Genomic DNA, 22,485 nt, shown 5'->3' with positions numbered 1-22,485 from the left:
ATCCCAGGTTTATCAATTTGACGAATAATCACTGATAACTGAGTTTCAAACTCGATATTTTAATTCTCCAAAGTGGCGTACATAATTTTAAATTTCTTTTTGTCGGTTTTTGTGGGTTCTTTTCCTGACATAGCTTCTCCAGTATCATAAATACATTTCACATTTTTTTGTAGATCCGTGTATTGTAGCCGCACCTTTATGCAAGTATTAATAAACGGCAAGTCATAATTTCAACCAGTTGCCTTTGAGTATTCAACCACCCATAATCCTCTTCTGTAAGTAGGTGTACGCTACAGACTGGCGAAACATTATTATGTATGCTGGCCGTATTCAAATTATAATAATAATAAATAATATAAAATAATCACTGTTTGTCTGTTTGAAATATAAATAAAAAACTAACATCCGTTAAATTGTTCTTCGTCTATTATAATATACTGTGTATTATTAGTTATTTTAAAAACACATTTAAGAACTAGAAAATAAAATTTTTGTACATTACATCAAGATGTCTAAAGGTGTTAGAAATCAAATAGTATTTTCTTTAATCGGTAAGGCAATCGTTGAACAGTATCATATAAATATTTAAAATTCAAAACTTATTTTCATAACACTATACACAACAATTATTGGATTTCAGCTACTCTCGGAGCAATGGTAATGGGTACGATTCTGGGTTGGACGTCACCAGCCAATACATTATTACAAAATGGAGTTGGCTTTCCGATTTCCGTAGACGATTTAAAGAGTTTTGGTTCCATTTTTGGTATCGGTGCGGTTTTTGGCGCATTACCTGCCGGTAAGTTATCGGCAACGATCGGCCGCCGTTACAGTATGGTATTATTTGAGATCATCATCATCGTTGGATGGATATTTCTCACCATGGCCAATGCTTCATGGATGTTATTGGCAGGCAGAGTACTACAGGGCGTTGGCGTTGGTGCACTATGTACAGTCATACCGACCTACGTTGCTGAAATTTCTCAACCACATATTAGAGGTTAATTCAAGATCGAACACATGATAAAACATTCAAATAATCTATATACAGTAGAAGCTGCTTGTTAGGAACACTGATAATTGATACGTTATCGAAACAAAATGTCTATTGCCTTTATTAAATTAACTGGATCATTGAAGCAACACGTAGTTTTTTTCAAACAATTCGGGCAATTTCGACGACGAAACCCGGTTATTTGGCGATAACCAATTACGCTTATTAGAAACAATCGGATAATTAACATATTTCATCTTGGTCCAAAATCGTTCCTAATAGGCGGCTTCTACTGGGACTTAGCTAACTGTACTTTAGTTCAAAAAATATTCTAATATTAGATATTATGTACCATGTTTATTGAACTTTTATGTTTATGTATGGATTCCTATAGGTACTTTGGGAACAATATTTCAAGTCTATGTAGTAATTGGAATTCTTTATTCCTACATAATCGGCTCGGTGGTCGAATACCATACATTTAATTTGTTATGTGGGATTTGGACTATTTTACATGTGGTACTAACGTTTTTCATACCCGAATCACCATATTTCTTTATGTATAAGAAGAAAGACAAAAATGCTAATACATCAATGAAAAAACTTCGAGAAGAAAATGATGCAGACATTGCTAGCGAATTAACCGTGATAAAGGTTTGGAAGAATGCGTTTTTACATTACGTCTGATGAATATTGAAATTGAATATATTTAGGGTTTTTTTTTTTATGATAGACGGAAATTGAACTTCAAAAAGCTAATCAGGACACATTTACTAAAGTGATGGCTAACAAGGCCAATCGCAAGTCACTCTTGATCGGTATTGGTTGTATGTTTTTCCAGCAGACGAGTGGAATAAATGCTATCATCTTCTATATGGGTTACATATTTAACGAAATTGGAAGCTCGATAACCACAAATACTTCAGTTATAGCTGTCGGAATAGTTCAGGTGATTTTTTTTAATAAAACACTGGGTCATAATGAGTGAATATTCATTTTTACACCTTCTAACGCATTGTTTGTCTAAATCATTATAATATTGTATTTTTAGCAGGTATGATATTAGTTTTATTAATTAATAAATAAATACTTTTTCTTTATTTTATAGCTCGTAATGACATTCGTAGCAATGATGATTGTAGACAAGGCTGGTCGTCGAGTATTATTGATAGTTTCAGCAATTGTGATGAGCATTAGTTTCTTCTGCTTAGGTTTATACCTTGAAATGAGCCGCAAATCAGTCCATAAAGACTCAATTCTATCGTGGCTACCACTGATTCTCATTGCGTTATATATTTCGGCTTTCTCTTTGGGCTTTGGACCTATTCCATGGGTAGTTATGGGAGAGATATTCTCCAACGAAGTACGTTTAACTTTTGTATACCCTTTTTGTATTATAACTAATATTATCTAATAAGGTTGGAGCACGGCACCTCATCACATGTTGAAGTAGTGGGACTAGTGAACTAAAAGTGTTAGTAGAAGTCAACCCGATTTTTACATGTAAAACATAAAATAGATTGTAGTTTTGTACTTAAACATAAAAGCAGTTAAGTTCATTTAACAATCTATTGTTTTAAGTAAATACTATTCAATTATTCGTGGGCTTATTTTGGTTAGAATTATTTAATTAACAAATAAACCTGTAAATTTTACATATGCATTGGGAAACATGCATTGCATGAATGAAATGTGTTTAAAATGTTAAATTTTGAAAATAAATAATTTTTTTTTTATAACATTTTTAATAGATTTATTTTATGACGTTTTTTAATTTTACATCTCAATATACAATTATTCTTATAATTATTTATTTAGTCATCATTATTATATATATAAAGGATATTTTTTTAAAGTTATATTATTTTCATAATTACAAAGTATACAAATTAATTTAATGTGACTGTTAATCTTGTCTGATTAACAACCTAATTGACAATTATCAATAGGAAAATAAGAAATATACCTATAATATATTTATATTTTATTTTATATGCGTTACAATTTTATAAAATGTTGCTAAATGTAATTTGATCATCAACCAGTTTAAATACCTATATTAAGTTTTATATTATAATTGTTTGTATTATTGTTACTTTAGCTAATACATAATAATTTAATTAATTAATAATTTTGGTTATTGTAACATCAATAGGTTTAACAATAATATCCATAAATATGAATCACTTCAATACGTAATTTTCTATCACAATACATGGCATAATTTTTTGTTTTAAATATTTTATTATCCTTATATATATAAAAGAACAGGCCTTTTTTATGTACCAATTTTGTGACGACGCTATTTAACTTTTTTCCAATTTTTTTTCACAAAGTTGTTCCAAATACCTTCGTGAGTGTCACCACGTCGCCCGATTTTCAAAATTTTGATTTTAAAGGGTTGTAATTGGCAAAAATAAATTTTTACGTGTAATTTGTATATCTATATTCATATAATAAATAACAATAGCAGTCGGCCGATAACGGGAAATACGGTACGGCACGGTGGTCCGAAGGTTTCCGTCTACCTGGACTCTGACCTTTTTTTTTGTGTGTGTTATGAATTGTTCCGAGGCTATATAATAAACTATTTAATGAGTTGTATAGAAAACACTGACTAAAAATAATAATACATTTCGTCGGTCGTAACACGTTTATCGCATTTCGACTAGGCTTCGTGTCACCTCTCTTACAAAAAATGTAATCGAAGCTGAAATTTTGACCGGATGTGCTAAGGGAGAAAAAATATTTTTACCAAAAATACCATTATACCCCAACGATTTTCCAGTTAAGTTTAGAAGAGTTCAGTTTCCAATAAAAGTCTGTTTTGCAATGACAATAAACAAAGCTCAATGTCAGACTTTAACTTATTGTGGTGTAGATTTAGAAAATAACTGTTTCTCACACGGACAATTGTGTGTGGCATTTTCTAGAGTTGGAAGACCTGACCATTTGTACGTTTATGCACCACAAAATAAAACTCTAAATGTAGTATACCAAGAGGTTTTGACTTAAACCATATTAGAATTGAGCAACTACGTATGATTTGTAAATATTCATAAAAAAAGTTATATATAATTATAGAAACATTTTTTAATAACAATATGTGTATCAGAATCATTAGTATCATTTGTAAATACTATTATTATTATTTTTGTTGTCTTTATAATTCAGCAACTACTACTTTTTTAGCACTTGATAGCATTAAGTAAAATACATTTTTTCTTCTTTAAAACACAACAATTTGTGTTGATTTAAGAATTTAATTTTGATAAAACAAAAACTACACACGGGCGAAGCCGGGTAATTCAGCTAGTAGTAATATAAAATTAAAAATGATCTTAATCTATAAAAAATATAATTGCTTATTAAAATTATCTTGTGTATTTAATTACAATACAATTGTTTATAAGTATTAAATAAAAAAAGGTATTTCGTCAATTAGGAACGAAACCGTGCCAACTACTAGCATGGTTGGGCATATCATAGTTACATGCAACTAAGTTTAGTACTTGGTTACTTTTGTAACATGTAATTTCTAACAAGTTATTAATTTTTAATTTAACTCTAACTTGTAACTAGATACAAATTTTCCTGTAACTTAATATGAAATTTACAAGTTACAACAAAAAGTTACATTGTGATTTTTGTTCTTTGATAATTCATAAGTGGGAATTCAAAAGAAAAAAATCAAAACGTTTAATTCGTACATTTTGGTTTTCACAATTTATCCGGCCAGTGGATATTCAGTGGTTATATATGATCATGGTTGAAACAATCTTTCTTTTTAGCTTAATGAATCATTATTAATGATCTTAACATTATTTTACCTAGCCCGAGGCCGGTCAATAATTCTTTATACATTTACCAATGTCACTTTTAACTTTAAGTGTAACATAGTTAAATAATACAAAATTATCTAGTAATTTGTGTAACTTGTAACTAGTTAAATAGGTATTTAGTAACTTTCCTAACTCTGACTACCAACGCTTTTAGTTCACTAGTTACGTCATATAATGTAATAATGAACAATAGATTACTTTAATTAGTTTACCTATTCTAAAATATTTAACTAATTTGATTGTTTTCAGGTCAAACCGTATGGCACAAGCTTAGCTACTGCTACAAACTGGATTTTGGTATTTGCAGTAACATACTTAACATTTGTTACTACAAATTCGATTGGTTTTCTTGGTCTTTTTTGGATATATAGTTTATTTTGTGCGTTGGGTGCCCTATTCGTGTGGTATACAGTCCCAGAGACGAAGAATAAAAGTTTGACTGAGATACAGTTGAAGTTGGCGGGTAACGATAACTCTCCGTCATCAACTAATGATGTTTAAGATAAACAATGTGCGTATTTTAAGTGAAAACAATTTATTATTGTTCACAAATGTCAAAATAATAAATAAATAACAAAAACAAAATATCTACCAGGATAGCATTTTTGTAATGATAATTCATAGGTATGTAATAAAAAAGAAAAACTGTTCACATTTACACTTGGCATCATCAATAAACTCCGTATTATTGTGAGTGAATAATTAATTTAATTTGTTACAAATACGTATAATACATAAAAAAATGTATACAATTATTAAAAGTAAAACCAATTTTAAGATTACATTATTATTGGAGAATTCAAGGCGTATTAAATTAGTATTAGAAGTATTGTATGCACAACACAGAAACAAATACATCTCTTTGGAAGTAGCTAATCCGTCAAATGAAGAAAGTGTAAATTCAGAAGTATTGGACGAGACACAGCAGTTTATAAATTTAGGAAGCCCTATTAAAGTATCTAGCCCAATTAGAAACTCTAGCTCCGATAGAAGTAAAAAAAAAAAATAATAGATAAGAAACAAGATAAAGGTTCTATTACACAATATAGTTAAATTTCAGTAAGTTTTGAACACAAGTAATTGGAATTCGTAAACAATAGTAAAAAAATAACAGAAGTAAAACTATGTACGATTTATTTGTTTTCAATAATGATCTAACATCTTTAGGTAAGTCCAAACCTTCCGATCATAATGTAACGAGTAATTCATTTACACAATTATGTGACATATGATATTTCGTAATTAGTTGTGATAATTTATCTTGTAAACAACAATTATTTTTACCATAATTTTCATACAATTGAAAACTTTTATCTGGAGATAAATTATTGACATTATGATTATTACTACAAGTATTATTATCGTTAATAAATATATCCAACTTCCCTGGTTGTAGATCTAAATTATTTTTTTTTTTTAAACCACCTGAAGGCTTTTTTATAATAACGATCAATGATCTTTAACAATACATTTAACAGGGGTACATACATATTAAAAATTATAAATTAATGAATAAATATTTAGTAAATATTGCCATGTACGGGATCCCTCTACTCCACCCCTACAAATTGTTATAATATACAAATATCTAATATACTATTGTAACACATAAATAGTCGAGATGAAGTCAGCGTTGTTCACGAGACCCTGGGAGAGAAACATTATAATTGTTAGCAACAGCCTTAGCATCCGCCTCACTCTTCGACGTATATTAGATTCTATGAATTAGATCTTGGCACTATGACAACACGGTCGTGGGTATACGCACTTATTATAATGGTATCCTGCATCGACCAAAGGCACATCTGCAACCCTGAGACATAGGTCAGTGTTCGCACTACGAAATAGTCAACCATCTAATTATAAAAGGCCCAACGGACTGTGAGAACCAATGAGAACGCAGCCCGCCAGGGATCTAGTAAAGAGAGGGGATAGGACTATATGGGAGCTCTGGGAATGGCCCATTATTCAGACGTGACAGACGTGAACTTGCCACCGTACGCACGCACTCCTGTACCTCTTCGCTTCTGGTAAATCACTATTTTCTCTTTTGGACTTAGATTATATTCGTTAAAGGCGTATTTCGGACTCGAAACGGAATATTCGAGCAATCGCTTATTTTATAAGACACCAGTGACTGTCGTTTATTCGAATAGCTAAATCATTATAAATTACTTGTCTTTTAATAAACATTTACATCGAACCACAATGTGTTGATCATTTGACGCTTCTACCATCATCCTATCCTGTCACCATCTCCTGTAAAACGGGTGAACGCAACAATATATACAAAAAACATGTTTGGGTTATCACTCCCAGTGGAAAGATCCAAATCCTTAGTCTAATAATTTATACTAATTCATGGTCTTCGGCGTTTGAGACGCCTAATGTATTGAGAGTTATAAAGTAGTTGAATTGCTGCTAGAGATTGGTGTGTTTATCTAGTCTTTTCTCGTGTTTTCTGGCAAACTTGGTAATCTTGTCCTCATTGGTAGGTCGCTGACCCTGGCATCGCAAAGTTCACATTTTGTTACAAAAATGGTTTCACAAACTAGTAACCACTTCGTAATAATTCGTAACTACAAATTTGGAATTTGTAACTTAAGTATAACCGCCCAAAATCTATTTTCCATTTGCGAGTGCCAGGTTCAGTGGACTCCAGCACCCGACACTAGAAAATCGACTTACGGGGTCCGTAATTGATCGAAACTAGGGAACGAAAATTTGCTATGTCGTAGGTGTAGAAGCGAATAGAACACATGCGGGTGCGATGATATCCTCTTAAATATAATATATTTTCATACATTGGTACAATGTTTTTCTATTTATTTATTTATTATTTAATTTTGTTAGATTTAAACATTCTAATATTTTCTAGATTTACAAAATTTTATTTTACTTTTCTTAATTCCATTTATCATATAATTAATTTATTGTTATAAATAAAATAAGTATTTTATTGTTGTTGCTTAAATAAATATCAAACGGACATATTTAATAGAGACGTGCGGAGATTTAAATTGTTATCATGGTTATTTATTTTTGGGAAAGTCCCATGCTTTGCTAGATTTTTTTGATACACACACACTTGCATAATATATAGTTTACGCGTGTCATTCATTACGAATCTTAATAAGCAAAGACGTTTGTCGGTGATTGCATATTATTATTCATTAAAATGGCTGGAAGAACCCAAAATGCCGATTCAAAATATGATGATATTATAACAGAAGATGGTCAAGGTAAGTAATTATAATCTACATATATAAAAATACTAGCTGACCCGGCAATGCTTCGCTATTGCAAGATTTCTCAGATGTATGTAAATTGTGTATGTACATTTTGTAGGTATAACTATGGATGGAACAAAAGATGAATTATGCCAGTATTTTGATAATTATTCAAAGACTTAAAAAATTTCTTTATAAACAACGTTATCAACTTTTTCTGGATCAGGGGCAAAAATATACAAATTAAATTTGGATGTCACACGTGACAGGGCGACGTATAGTTGACCGTGAGAAAAACATTGAACAATTAGGTCAATTCCAGCAACGTTAAGTGTTTGTCCCTGTGCTTTATTTATAGTCATTGCAAATGCTAATTTAACGGGAAATTGAATACGTTTAAACTTAAAAGGTAAATCTGAGGGTATAATTGGTATTCTTGGTATTAAAACAGTTTTTCCATTACCACAGCCTGTTAATATTATGCACTCGAGTAATGAACTTCTCAATTTTTTGATTTGTAGTCTTGTACCGTTGCAAAGTGTGGGTGGGCTCAAATTTCTCATTAAAATAATAGGTGCCCCTATTTTTAAAATCAGTTTATGTGGTGGGACTCCAGGAGGTTTTAAAGAGTTAAGAAATTCAGTTGGGAAATGGACTGCATCCTCTTTTTCTAAAACTGTATCAACTGAATAGTACATTTGTGATTGAGCGTCAAACCTAGATAGAATCAAATCATTTATTTTGTCGACTTGCTCATTTGTTGGTGACAAAATAGCCCTTTCTTGAAACCATTTCAATGATTTAGAAGATATATTTTGAATGTTCGGGTACACGTTTTGAACCAATTTTGTTATAGTGGGTACTGAATAACAGAAACTTTTAATATTTATTTTATCATTCGTTGCTTGAAATTCTCCTTTGCCTATTAAAAGTAAATCTTTGACAAAATTTATATTATCTTGATCTGTACATAGCACTCTCATACTAGTTTTAAGTTCTAATATTTTTATATAAGGCCATAAGTAGGATCTTTTCAAAGACGCGTTGACTTCATCAGCTCTTGTCCCTCTTGTAACCACAGGCAAGATCTGACGGAAGTCTCCAGAGAACAACACTGTGCAGCCACCCATAGGACTATTATTATGACGCAAGTCTCACATCGTTCTATCTAAAGCTTCAAATGAAGTTTTTTGGGACATTGACGCTTCGTCCCAAATAATTAGACAACAGTCCTGCATCAATTTACTAGTACCACTTTGATTTGAAACGTTACAGACACTCGTAATATCGTCACTATCATATTTCAAAGGAAGTTTAAATGTAGAATGAGCTATTCGGCCCCCTACTAATAGCGTAGCTGCAATGCCAGATGACGCTACCGCAAGAGCAATTTTTCCACCATATCTTACTTTTGCAAGAAGTAAATTTATCAAAAAAGTTGTACCCGTGCCCCCAGGAGCATCTAAAAATAATATTTTGTTTTCAATATTGTTAACAGACGACATTACTGAATCATATACAATTCTTTGTTCACGGTTTAATTGATTTTCATTTTGAACGGACATTGAAAACCACTGTGAGACGGGGAGTATAAGACCATTCCCTCGGGGGTTTTTACACCTTTAGCCAATTTTCTCGAGGGCGGCTCCTTCACGCCTTTGTGACGCGGTCGCATCCCTCCGACGGGTTAAGTTCAGGGTGCCCTGGCGCCAGACTGACGTTCCCCCGCCGGCTACTCCCGTCCGAGATAGATGGTTGGGTCTCGCTGATCCGCGTCTGCGAGCGCTGGATTCGACCCAGTCAAATTCCTCCCCTTCTACTAAGGCGCTACTCCCGACAGCCCACGCGCAGCCGGCGAGCGCGAGCACGCGAGGTATACGCGCACGTCGGCCGGACGCACGCCACACAGCTCGACGGGCACTGTTACCGTTCGGGCGTTAGCTGAGTCGGGTTTTCAGTGGGGCTATCCTCGTCGCCCGCGAGATGAGATTGAAGGATCCGTTATCCAGAGTACTCACAACGACTCTTTTCCCACTAGCATCGGCGTCGGGGCAGTTGTTTACGCTACCGCGACGCGACCTTTTATGAGTGGTACGGTTTTCTTTTGCCGGGTGCCGTGTCCGTACCGAATGATCGGGTTTGAGTGCCTGACGGAGGGTGTCCCCCAGCCGGACTTCCCCCTTGCACGTGTTCGCACACGAGTTGGTCGGGCCCGTGTGCTCTCAGTCAGGTTCGTGCTAGAAGCGCCAGCGCGCCGACGAAGTTCCGCGTCTGCTTCCCTCGTCATGCTCTGGTGCCTCTCGCCCGAGCCCAATGGTTTGTCGCAGATGGTATTATTCCCCCACTTGGGTAGATGGTTCTCGTGCGGAAAAGGAAGGTGCCCTTCATCACCTCGGTCGTCGTTATACGAGGACCCACGTCGGGGTCTTTTGACGTGCCTATCAGGTCTTCCCTTCCTCAGTGCGTTGATACGCCAGGAACACGGTTATTGGTTTTTCCCGTGAGTCCGCGCTCAGCGTTTCAGTCCGCTCCGATTGCTTGCACCTTGAGCGCGGACCTTGTTTTTCATAGCTGACGGTCGGGCAGTCGTATGTGTAAGCAGATGCTCTGCGATTGATCCTTGAGGACCTGCATTTGGCAAGCTGCCCATCTCTGGGGTATACTGTCGGAATGGCTGGTCTGCTGAAAACTGCCTAGCCAGTCCTCTTTTCCTTCATTGATGACCCTTCCCCGTCGCCACCGGTAAGTCTCTGAGACCACCTCCAGGTGCTTCCTATTATCCCGGGAAGCTCGGTTTGGAGATGCGCCCTCCACTGGCGTTGAGATCGGGACGGGGCCCTCGGGTGGCCCGGGGGTGCGAAGACGCCTTCCGGCCGTTCGTCATCCGCCCAGTCCTGTACCCGGGCAGGACATCGTCAGCCGCGGCCTCAATTCCGCGGCTCTTTTTGCTCCTCACGATTCTGCACAATCATGAGTGAGCTTTTTCGTGAGGGCGCTCGAGGGTGTAGCCTTGTTCTAGCGCCCCCCCGCCTTCCTACCCATTTCAAACCTTTTGTGGCTTAGCATGTCCTAAACCACCAGGTTGCCACCCTGGAAGGTACAGGTGGCCCAGGGAACTCGGAGGTCCTTGGTCATTTCGCTAGCACCAAGCATGACCTGCCCCGGGCCCTTGTGATTACAGTTCAGTTAACTCGAAGCTCTAGGGCTAGCTTCGTTAAGACCGTACCCGACCTGCCCCTTTCCCGGGCCAGATTAGTCAGCCTGTTTCTCAACGTGACTCGTCTTGGTGCGGCCGGTAGCAGGTGTGTACTTGTACTGGTCATTCTACACGCCTGGTTCGTCGTGACCTGATTGGGCCGTCCTCGCCAGGCGGGTGAGCGCCAGTAAGTCTTCACGAGGTTACCTCGATGCCCTTTCAGCGACCTAGGTCAGACCGCTCCAGGGACTCGCCAGCCCCTCCCCGACCGGCGGGCACTTCACCCGTGGGGGCGCGGGAACACCGGCCCGGTGTAGCCGGCGGTCCCCCAGACCTGCCCTCACTCTGCCGCCTTCAGAGTTCTGGTGGCCTCGTGTTGTCTGTAGTGGTCGGTTTCCGCTCAGCAGCGGGGGATCCGAGCCCCCCGCCGCCGTCGTCACCGCAGTTTCTTTAGCAGTTCTTACGGCAGCGATGGACCTTAGCCCCCGCTTCCTCGCTTCCGCCTAACGGTTTTGTGTTGGTGAAAGAATTTTCGAATTCGGTTCAGTAGTTTCAGAGTTTATCCCGAACATACAAACAAACGCTATCATCTTATAGTATAAAACAGAAACCTGAGGGCGCCGCCTGTGTCGATTTTTCGTACCAGCGTAAGAGACTACCAATGAAAAAATTCGACGGGCGGTCTCCCGGCGTCGGCGGAGCCGTCGACGCGTTATCACTCCTTCTTATCACTTTTCGTGATTTACCCCCCCCTGGGGTCCCCGGGCTGCCCCGCTCGGACCTTATTCGCGTTCCCCGGTAAATTTACGTACCGCGCGCGGCCGTAATTTTTTCCCGGCGGGCCCGCCGCGGCCGAGACGACGTGCGATAGGAGTGCCGCCGGCGCCCGCGTTTTTCGATAATTTTTTCGAAAAGTCGAGTTTTAGCCCTCTTCGAGGCGTCCGCCCTCCCCGTTCGACCCTTATTCGCGTTCCCCGCTAAATTTATAGGCCGCGCGCGGCCGTACTTGAATATTTTAGAGCGCCGCGGCGTAGAGAACGATAGCGAAAAGGGCGGCGTCGTCGCCGTCTTACCGAGTTTTCCGACTTTTTCGACTAAAGTCGCGTCTCACCGCTCTCTCGAAAGTCTCACCTCCCCGCCGACGCGATATTCGCGTTCCCCGCTAAATTTCTAGGCCGCGGGCGGCCGGACTTCGTCCGGGACGAGTCCCGGGGCCGCGGGACAACGCCGAGAGCGGAGCACCGATATCGCCGCCGTCGAGTAGGTATTACTATATACAGGCATAAATACGTGCGTCGGAGGGTCCGATTTTTTTCGCGAATATCGCGTTTTCGACGTCCGAGGGTGGCAGAGCCGGTCGTCCGCCGCCCGAAGCGGTGGGATCGCCGGCTCAATAGCCCTCTGCGGACGCCGGGAAAGCGTTCACGATTCGACGGGACGGCGAAACCGCTTAAGAGTCATAGATTCGACTCAAGTTTTCAACTCATGAGGTAGGTAGGTAGGTAAGGCGTCGGTGCGGATGACCCGGGGGTCGTGGTTTCGATGCCGTCGCCGGCATTGTCGTTAATTTGCGGCGGCCGTGATAATTCGGAATTTTTTTTTTTCGCGTTTTTTTTTTTCGTCATTTTCCTTTCGCTATCACTTTCGCCTTATCGGGATATACGGATTTGGCGAAAATTTGACGTTTTTTTTTTTAAATTCGAGTTTCACCCCTTTTGAAGACGTCGGACCTCCCCGTCGAAGACTTATTCACGTTCCCCGCTAAATTTATAGGCTGCCGGCGGCCGTACTTCCTCTGGGACGAGTCCCGAGGCCGCGGGACGACGCCGAGAGCAGAATGCCCCTATCGCCGCCGTCCAGTGGGTATTACTATATACAGGCATAAATACGTGCGTCGGAGGGTCCGATATTTTTCGCGAATATCGCGTTTTCGACGTCCGAGAGTGGCGGAGCCGGTCGTTTGCCGCCCGAAGCGGTGGAATCGCCGGCTCAATAGCCCTCTGCGGACGCCGGGAAAGCGTTCGCGATTCGACGGGATGGCTAAACGGCTTAAGAGTCATAGATTCGACTCCAGTTTTCAACTCAGTAGGTAGGTAGGTAGGCAAGGCGTTGGTGCGGATGACCCGGGGTCGTGGTTTCGATGCCGGCCGCCGGGATTGGAGATAATTTGCGGCGGCCGTGATAATTCGGAATTTTTTTTCACATTTTTTTTTTTGTCATTTTCCTTTCGCTATCATTTTTGCCTTATCATATTATTATTCGTATTGAACGAAAATTTAACCTTTTTTTTCAAAATTCGAGTTTTACTCCTATTGGAGACGTCGGACCTCCCCGTTGATGACTTATTCGCGTTCCCCGTCAGATTTTGAGGCCGCGCGTGACCGTACTTTTTTCCCGGCGGGCCCTCCGTGGCCAAGACGACGTGCTTTACGTCCGCCGCCGTCGCGCGCGCTTTTTGCAGTTACGATTTCCAAGACCATATTGTGTGTGCGGACATCACCCTACAATAGTATGTCACTTTTTTTAGTTCATACTCAATACTCTATGTATACGTAATAATATTTTATACCTACCGTGAACAAATAATATTTACTGCATTTCTAAAAATAAACACACAACACCGGATTATTAACTGATAACATAGGTACTGATAAGATAATTCCATTATACGAACACGGAGTTTTGCTTATATTACATTATTATTAAAATATAATATATAATATAATAATAATAATAATAATAATAATAAATATACTAAATGTTTGGCCATTACCTTTTAAAAATGTTATTATATATCTTTTCAGACAAATATAACAATGGTCAAACATTGTATGATTTGTGGCAACGTCGAAGGCGTGGATGGCGTTTCAGTGCATGGGTATTTATATAATGTATACGTACTTATTACGATTACTTTTGACATATTATAACACAACTATTCATGATACGATGATTGTATTAGTTTTCCAGCAAATGTCGATCGGAAGCGTCAATGGGTGATGTTCGCCGAGGACAATGGTGTCAATGCTCGACAGATATTGGCTCACTCCAAGCTCTGTTCAAGGCATTTTGTTGCCGGTCGTGATTACTACGGAGGAGCCGTACATCGCCGTCGACTAACTGTTGGAGCAGTGCCGTCAGTAGTGAGTGACAACCAACATACAACCTTTGATCACTGTATTAAACAAATAGTGTCGGGCTGCACCTACCGTATAAGATTCACTCGCTTGATCATTACATTACTATACTCACTAATACAGTGTGCATTAAAATATCACATATGGGTTTATTATTTCAATATACCCATTTTGATACTATTCTATAGGTACTTGCATTAAGTTATTGTTGTTGGTTAACATTCTGTATTAAATTATACTCTTTTTTATTGCTTTTATAGCTTATTGTGACATTTATTATGGGTATTTACAACCATTAAACAAAATACTCAAACGTTTTCTTACAGTTCTTAATATTAGGTACTACTACTACAACTACTACTTACTACAGACCTAGGTCTTTTCTTCTTTATTTGTAAGTTGTGTACTAGATAAGTATTTTATCATTTCACATGTGGTACTCTTAGAAATGTTTATACTATTTCAATACTTAATACAAACAATAGATTGTTAGATAGAGCTTACTTACTTACTTACTTATTTTGTACAGCTCTGAAAAATTAACTATAACATGTATACTTTTATTGGTATATCATAAATCTTAAATTATTATCATATGATTTTACTATAACACTTACTGTTATACAGTGCAATACAGTTTTACAATGCTTCAAAGTTATTAATATGTATGAAACCACTTAAACATTCTTCTGTGGATTTCTTTGTTCTATGATTGGTACTTGTTAATTTTTAATACAACATTTATCTTAACCAATAGCATTGTACTGATGTTATTTAGGTAGATTTTTTTCAGTGCTCACACACCTTCAATGGCATTTAGTAGTATTATACATGTTCTACGGTTACAGTTAGTTATTATATTATTATAGGCATTTGGAATGTTTTCTTACACAGCTAAAAAAACATTTATATTAACATACGTGTGTGCTTATTTACTTTGCTACATTATCCACAAACTATATATTGTATTGTATACATTCATAACAATGATTACAGTAACCATGCAATACATGTTTACATATCTGATATTGTATACTTAATATTGTGTTTATACAGTTGAGTGAAAGTAATAATATACATTCTACTACCAATAAACAAAATACTTTTCTCACACACTTCTTAATATTACCCCCACCACTACTACTACTACTATTCACTATTTACTACTGACCTAGGTTTACCCTCATTTGTAAGTTGGGTACTAGATAGGTATTTTATCATTTCACATGTGATACTCTTAGACTTAGACTTACTCTAACTACAACATGTATACTTTTATAAACCTTAAATTATCATGTAATTTCACCATAACACATACAAAACATTTGACGTTTTCTTACATGGATAAGTATTTTATCATTTAACAACATTTGTCACATATGTTAGCAATGTTAAGATTATTTCAATACTTTCTTCACTTTATTTATACAACTAATAACTTTGATTAAAATAAAATATGTACACTGTTTACCCTATACACTACAGTGTAATATTACTACTAATGTGTGGTAAAAGGTCATGTAAAACTGCCATCTGTCCACTCATACACGATTGTAGGTAGTGTGAGTTACAATTATCTCACTTTGTTTCAAACGTTATTAAAATATCACATGTGTTTATTATTTCAATAAACCCATGTGCCAGGTATTTCATAGCGGCTAGGTACTGTTGAATGCTTTACCAGACTGCAAACCATTTACAATAGGTACTTGCATTAAGTTATTGTTGTTGGTTAACATTCTGTGTTAAATTATACTCTTATTTTGTTATTGCTTTTATTCTTTAAACAACATTGCTGTTTCATTGCATATTACACACTGGGTCAAGCTTATTGTGATTCATTAACTAAAACAAATAATTATTTTGTTAATGTTGTTCAGTTGGACTTTTTTCACTTCAAAATGTCATGTTAAACTGTATATTATCTACTCATACGCAATGGGTAGTGTAATTTCCAGTTAACTCACTGTATTTTCACTTTTATTATGGGTGTTTACAATGGGTGTATCATAAACCTTAAATTATCATGAAATTTCACTTTAACACTTACTGTTATACAGTAAGATTATTTCAATACTTTCTTGACTTTATTTGTATGACTAACTTTGTTTAAAATAAAATATGTTCACTGTGCACCCTGTGTATTATTTGATAGGTGTACTTAATTTTATCACATTGAAGACTCTTTAAAAAATAATTTGAATCATATCATGTATGCTTCTATAAGTGTAACATAAACCTTATATTCAACTTATCATGTGAGTTAATATAAATGCACTTATTGCATATGACACTTACTGTTAAAGAGTACAATACATTTTTAAAATGTAAGTCATTGTCCACTCATACACAATTGTAGGTAGTGTGAGTTACAATTATCTCACTTAGTTTTAAATATTACCTAATACATCAACTTTTACTACGGTGTGCATTATCATGTGTTTATTTATATACACCCATGTGGTAGGTATTTCACAGTGGCTACAGTTTGATACTTTACTAGACTGCAAACCAAATCCAATAGCCTACTTGCATTCTGTATAAAATTATAATCATTTTTTGTTATTGCTTTTATTCTTTAAACAATTACGAACAACATTGCTGTTTGATTGCATATTAAACACTGGGTCAACCTTATTGTTTAGGTTAGGTTAGGTTACCTATATAATGTTGTTCAGTTGGACTTTTTTCATTTCAAAATGTCATGTTAAACTGTATATTATCTACTCATACGCAATGGGTAGTGTAATTTCCAGTTAACTCACTGTATTTTCACTTTTATTATGGGTGTTTACAACCAATAAACAAAATACTTAAACGTTTCCTTACACTGTTCTTAATATTATTACTACTACTACTCACTACTTATTACTGACCTAGGTTTAATCTCCTGTAGTTTGAGTTACAATTATCTCACTTTATTTTAAATGTTACCTACTACATCAACTTTTGTGCATTAAAATGTGTTTATTATTTCAATTTACCCATGTGGGCGGTATTTCACAGTGGCTACAGTTTGATACTTCACTAGACTGCAAACCAAATCCAATAGCCTACTTGCTGTGCTGATGGTTTATAATTATCACATGATTTTATAACTAATTTTATTTCAAATAAAGTGTGTAGGTACACTGTACTACCAGAACGAAATGACAACAGCAAAAACATTCTATAAACCTTATTGCCAATATTTGATTTAGTTATAGCGTTCAATATACAGCTCACTTTTTAAACTTCATTCAACCAAAGTTTTAATTTAAAGTTTAAATTTATTTATTTCACTGTAACAAAATTCAGTGCATCTTTTATTATCTCAATATACCTACTGCAATGTTATCATAAAAGATTGTATTAAGGTTAGGTTAGGCAGGGCTTGTATATAGGTGTGACTTGATCACATTGAACACACATTCAGCTAAACATTATTTTGTAACTATTTAAAAAAAAATTTGAACCACAACATGTATGCTTTTATTTATGTGACATAAACCTTATTTCATATAAATTCACTTATTGCATATTATAGGTACCTACGCTTACTGTCATAGATAGCAATAATTATTGTTGTTATTATTATAATTATATAGAATTATCAATAAAATTGTACCTACTCTAAACTCAACCTAACTTTTAGGTGCTTGGGGACGTCGAGATGGAAGAGAGGGAGGACGTGGAGATCGTCGGCGTCCCAGTGGAGGGTGTGGAGTATGTGGAAGTCGTTGGTGTCCCAGTGGACGTAGGGGATGATGTGGAAGGAGTGGAGGTGGTGGAGGACATGGAATTTGTCGAGGTCCTGATGGAAGGTGTGGAGGAAGTGGAGGACGAGGTGGTCCAGATGGAAGTGGTGGAGGACGTGGAATTTGTTGAGGTCCAGATGGACGGAGGGGATGACGTGGAAGTGGTAGAAGTCCAGATGGAAGGAGGGGAGGACGTGGAAGTGGTAGAAGTGCAGATGGACGAAGTGCAAGCGGAACTGGAGTTTGTGGACATGCTCGACGAGTTGCAGCCAGACGTCGACGAAGAGGTCAGTAAATATGTCTTACTTATAAAAAAAACCATAGATAAAACTTATCATTTAAATTGCAGTTCCGACCACTTGCCGTGGGTGAACAACCCCGAGGGCGTGCGCCAATAATTGACAGGCCGGCAGGCGTGACACACCCGCTTCCAGAGCAGCACAACGCGGGCGCGTTAAACAGAATCTGCACACAGTGTAACGCCCGCCACTTCGAAGGCGAGGTTGTGGGCCAGGGTGCCAATATGCACTTCTCCACTTGCTGTAACAACGGTCAAGTGACCGCTGCAGGACAGCACGCGTTGTTGCCCGCCCCTTTTTTACTAATGAGTTTGTTGATTGGAGATTCACAGGATGGTCGTAGATTCCGAGACGACATTCGCCGGTACAACAACGCCCTGGCATTCGCTGCGTTTAGCTGTGGCACAGACGACAGGCGTTTGCGAGGGCGTGGACCGCGAACGATGTGTATCCAAGGCCAAACTTATCAGAGGATAAATAATGACGTGGCCGTTGACCGAGTAGATGCCAACTACTGTCAGTTGTATTTCCTCGAGTCCGCAGAGGCCAACGCCCGCCGCGTTGGGATGGCTCTGCAGAGAAATCATCGTGAACTGTCCGTAGTTGTGATGGGACTATTGGACGGTTTTCTGCGAGACGTAAATCCGTACGCAATGGCTTTTAAGTAAGATATAAATTTATTGTATTTATTAACATTAGGAATATAAATTGCCCCTTAGAGTAAATTTCTTTTACAGATACCTTTCTCAAAGTAGACAGAAAAAACAAAAAAACTGTAACCATTAAACTAACTATGTTAACTGTCAAACTAGATATTACGTTGATATTAGACACAGCTACCAATATACTGCAGTTATTACTTAATGTTGATTCAAAATAGTATACAAAGCAAAAAATTTTACTTTATTACTTAAATTATATTAAATATTATATGTATTTTATGTGTTTATTATAATTTTACTCTGCTACCAACAGAGTTATATGTACTTATGAATGATATAGGTAACATTAAATATAACTTAGGGCTGGGACGTTTTTATTATTATATCATAATTATACCAAAATATATTACTAATTTAATGCTTGGATTTATATGAAGTATAGGTTTTATTGTTATTACCTATCCTATGTGGTCTCCTAAGTTTACTACACTTCACACACATTTATAATATATATATTTATTATTATGTATTATGTTAATTATACAATTATAGAGTTAAATGCAGTTAAATGGAGTCTGTCTAAGTATAAAAATATACATGTCTATATTTGTTCCAGGAACATGCGTGAGGTGTGGCTGGCAGAACGAGACCTAGCCGACGCCGATCCCGCAGGTGTGCGACCTAGGCCAGTGACGATGCATTTTGTCCGAGATGCGGCCCGGGACGACGGGCGAAACAACCTGCCCACCGCAAACGAAGTTGCGGCCGTGTTCGTAGGTGAAGGGGGTCGTCCGCCAAGAGACATTAATCTGGTCATCTACGATACGAATCCAATCAACCCGCAACACAGGATGCAAACCATACCAGCGGGTTAGTTAATAATTATTTACTAAAAACACAATTTTTTACACAGCTGTCTCAAATTGTTCACTTATATTCACTATATTTATTGCACATTAATATCAACACCATCAAATAGAATCATAGTTTTTGTTGTACAGTAAAGCTGACACTGTGATTTTAAATTTACATTAAGTTTACATTTTGGACATTATTTTGAAATATAATTACTTAATAACTAATTCGTTAGGTCAAAACCGACCTTAACCCGTTCACTTGTGCAGTAATACTTTACTAAATTACATCATTATACATTAAATACAGCGGGGATCAACATATAGTACTCATCACGTGTATCATCAATAAAATAATATAAGGATACTGAACAAGCTATTTAGCTAGAGAGATTACACAGCATATACAATTTACAATTTATTTATTTATTCAAACAGTTTTAAATCAAACATTATAACAATTTTTAACAAATGGACAGAAAAGTGCACAGATTATATTAAATATATAAAAATAGCGAATAATTAATTAAGATTAATAATAACAGTAATTAACATAAATAAGGTTTTTGATATAGATAAATAATTCGCATGTGATAATTATTAATATAATTATAAAAAGACTCGATACAATTATAACAAAAATGAGAAACTTATAAACTATGTAATTGAGATAACAAATTAGTTACCTTAGATACCTCTTAAAATTAATTTCTAGATTATTGAAATAAGTTGGTCCTAAATAGTCTAGAAATATCTGACCAATACTGTTTTTTGAATAATTGATATTTAGGTTGTATCTTATAGATTCACGTTTATTTATGTATATCAAATTATATTGGTGGTTTTAGTGTGTTTTCAGAGGTACCACCCCATATAGTTATCCCATATTGTAAAATAGATTGATATAGTGTCAAGTAATAATAGTTTGTAAGCGCATATTAATATGTTCCATCTCAAATTGCAGTCTTAATATTAAACCTAATTATCTGACTTTTATCTTTTAACTTTAAAATAATATGCACTGTCAGTTTTATAACTATCATTTTATATTATTAGTTTGTGCTTAAAAAACTGAGTACAATTATAAATAGAAAACGCAACAAAAACCGTTTTTTTCAGAATTAATAGTACATTTTACTTAGTTTTTACTTTTTTAAATTAAGGTTCTGAATGAATCTATTAAATTCTATTACTTTTTAAATTATTTTAATAAGCTTTACTTATATTTTGACAAATCCTGCAGCGTTCTCCTATTTTTTTTTTGAAAGACTGAAGGATAATTATATTATTGTTCGCATCTCCGAATAATAAGTGTCGTTCAAAGATTTATCAGTGATTAGAATGTTAAATAGACAGGCCAGGAATTCTATTCAGGACATAATTTAATCATAATAGATCAGGTATTGCTATTCGAGCTAGGGGACCTATGTATACATAAAATTTTAGATAAAGTTAAATTAACAATATTAAATTCAAACCATATTCATTATAAATTATATTCATCTTGTAGTGATAGTATGACAATAAGTCGTGTTATGATTTGTATGTAGTGTACTATATAATTTATCAATAATCAAACATAATATAGTCACATTAATTCGGTGCTTAATTTCATGATTTGTTTGGACTTCATAACAGACATCACTTACAAATATACACTATAAATCCTTGGAATACAAAGAGATCAGAGTTAATATTTTAATAACCTTTCTTTTGCGGTTATGTACTTGCTATACTCCATCCTCTAACCCCCAGCTACTACAAATCGTTGATTTAGCAATTCACTTTAAATAATATATACCATTCGTTACATTTCACAAGGGTCGTGTCACTCGGATCCGATGTTGTATCCGCTGTTTTTCCCGTACGGCGAGGCCGGTTGGCATAACGGGATGTTGCAAGCGGGCAACCGACGAAACAATGTCCGCAATCGCAACAGTATCAGAGAGTATCAGAGAGACCAAAGGCATGAACTGTTTAGTTTATTACATCAAGGTCGGTTCTTGTTGCAGATGTATGTGTGCGACCAGTATGTTCGAATGGAGTCGAACAATCTGAACTACATACGTTTGCACCAGAGGGATCTCCTCGCCGAAGCGTATCAAGGGCTCATGGACCATGTGAACCAACAGCTCCACGTCGATCCCATGGCGGTCGGGCGTAGGGTCATATTGCCGTCGACGTTCACGGGTGGCGACCGATTCAACAAGATGAATTATCAAGACGCCATCACCATAGTGCGTACCAAAGGGAAACCCGACCTGTTGATAACGTTTACGTGCAATCCCAGGTGGCCAGAGATCACTGAATACTATTTAGATTTTCTTAAAAAATATTTGATATTTAACGTGGTCGGAATTTCCGGCCGCGTTTAAATATATAAGTTTTTTATACATTTTTGCTTTTAGATTTTTATTTTAAATAGAACAATTATATTAAAAAATATTTTAATTATTATTGCATTTAGATTTTCTGATATTTTTGCACATTGTTTTCTTTGTGATCTTTTATTGATATAATATGAAGTGTCCCAG

The 22,485-nt window shown here is 36.5% G+C and overlaps 3 protein-coding genes across 3 annotated transcripts; 2 read left to right on the top strand and 1 right to left on the bottom strand.

Moving 5' to 3' along the window:
• The first annotated feature begins 508 nt into the window (after positions 1-508).
• Positions 509-5,337, top strand: LOC132936638 (facilitated trehalose transporter Tret1-like). Its single transcript, XM_061003397.1, has 6 exons — positions 509-551; positions 641-1,000; positions 1,389-1,648; positions 1,728-1,943; positions 2,103-2,357; positions 5,086-5,337. Exons 1-6 carry the CDS (start codon positions 509-511, stop codon positions 5,335-5,337), a joined length of 1,386 nt encoding a protein of 461 aa, XP_060859380.1.
• A 2,908-nt stretch (positions 5,338-8,245) lies between these two features.
• LOC132933364 (ATP-dependent DNA helicase PIF6-like) lies at positions 8,246-9,196 on the bottom strand. Its single transcript, XM_060999659.1, has one exon. The coding sequence runs from the start codon at positions 9,194-9,196 to the stop codon at positions 8,246-8,248; it is 951 nt and encodes a 316-aa protein (XP_060855642.1).
• An 8,855-nt stretch (positions 9,197-18,051) lies between these two features.
• LOC132934341 (uncharacterized) lies at positions 18,052-19,972 on the top strand. Its single transcript, XM_061000650.1, has 3 exons — positions 18,052-18,435; positions 18,486-19,099; positions 19,714-19,972. Exons 1-3 carry the CDS (start codon positions 18,052-18,054, stop codon positions 19,970-19,972), a joined length of 1,257 nt encoding a protein of 418 aa, XP_060856633.1.
• Positions 19,973-22,485: the final 2,513 nt, after the last annotated feature.

This window comes from Metopolophium dirhodum, chromosome 1, assembly GCF_019925205.1.
Source record: "Metopolophium dirhodum isolate CAU chromosome 1, ASM1992520v1, whole genome shotgun sequence".
NCBI classification, from domain to species: domain Eukaryota; kingdom Metazoa; phylum Arthropoda; class Insecta; order Hemiptera; family Aphididae; genus Metopolophium; species Metopolophium dirhodum.
The sequence above is the reverse complement of the archived record's forward strand: the minus strand, read 5'-3'. Positions and strand labels throughout refer to the sequence as shown.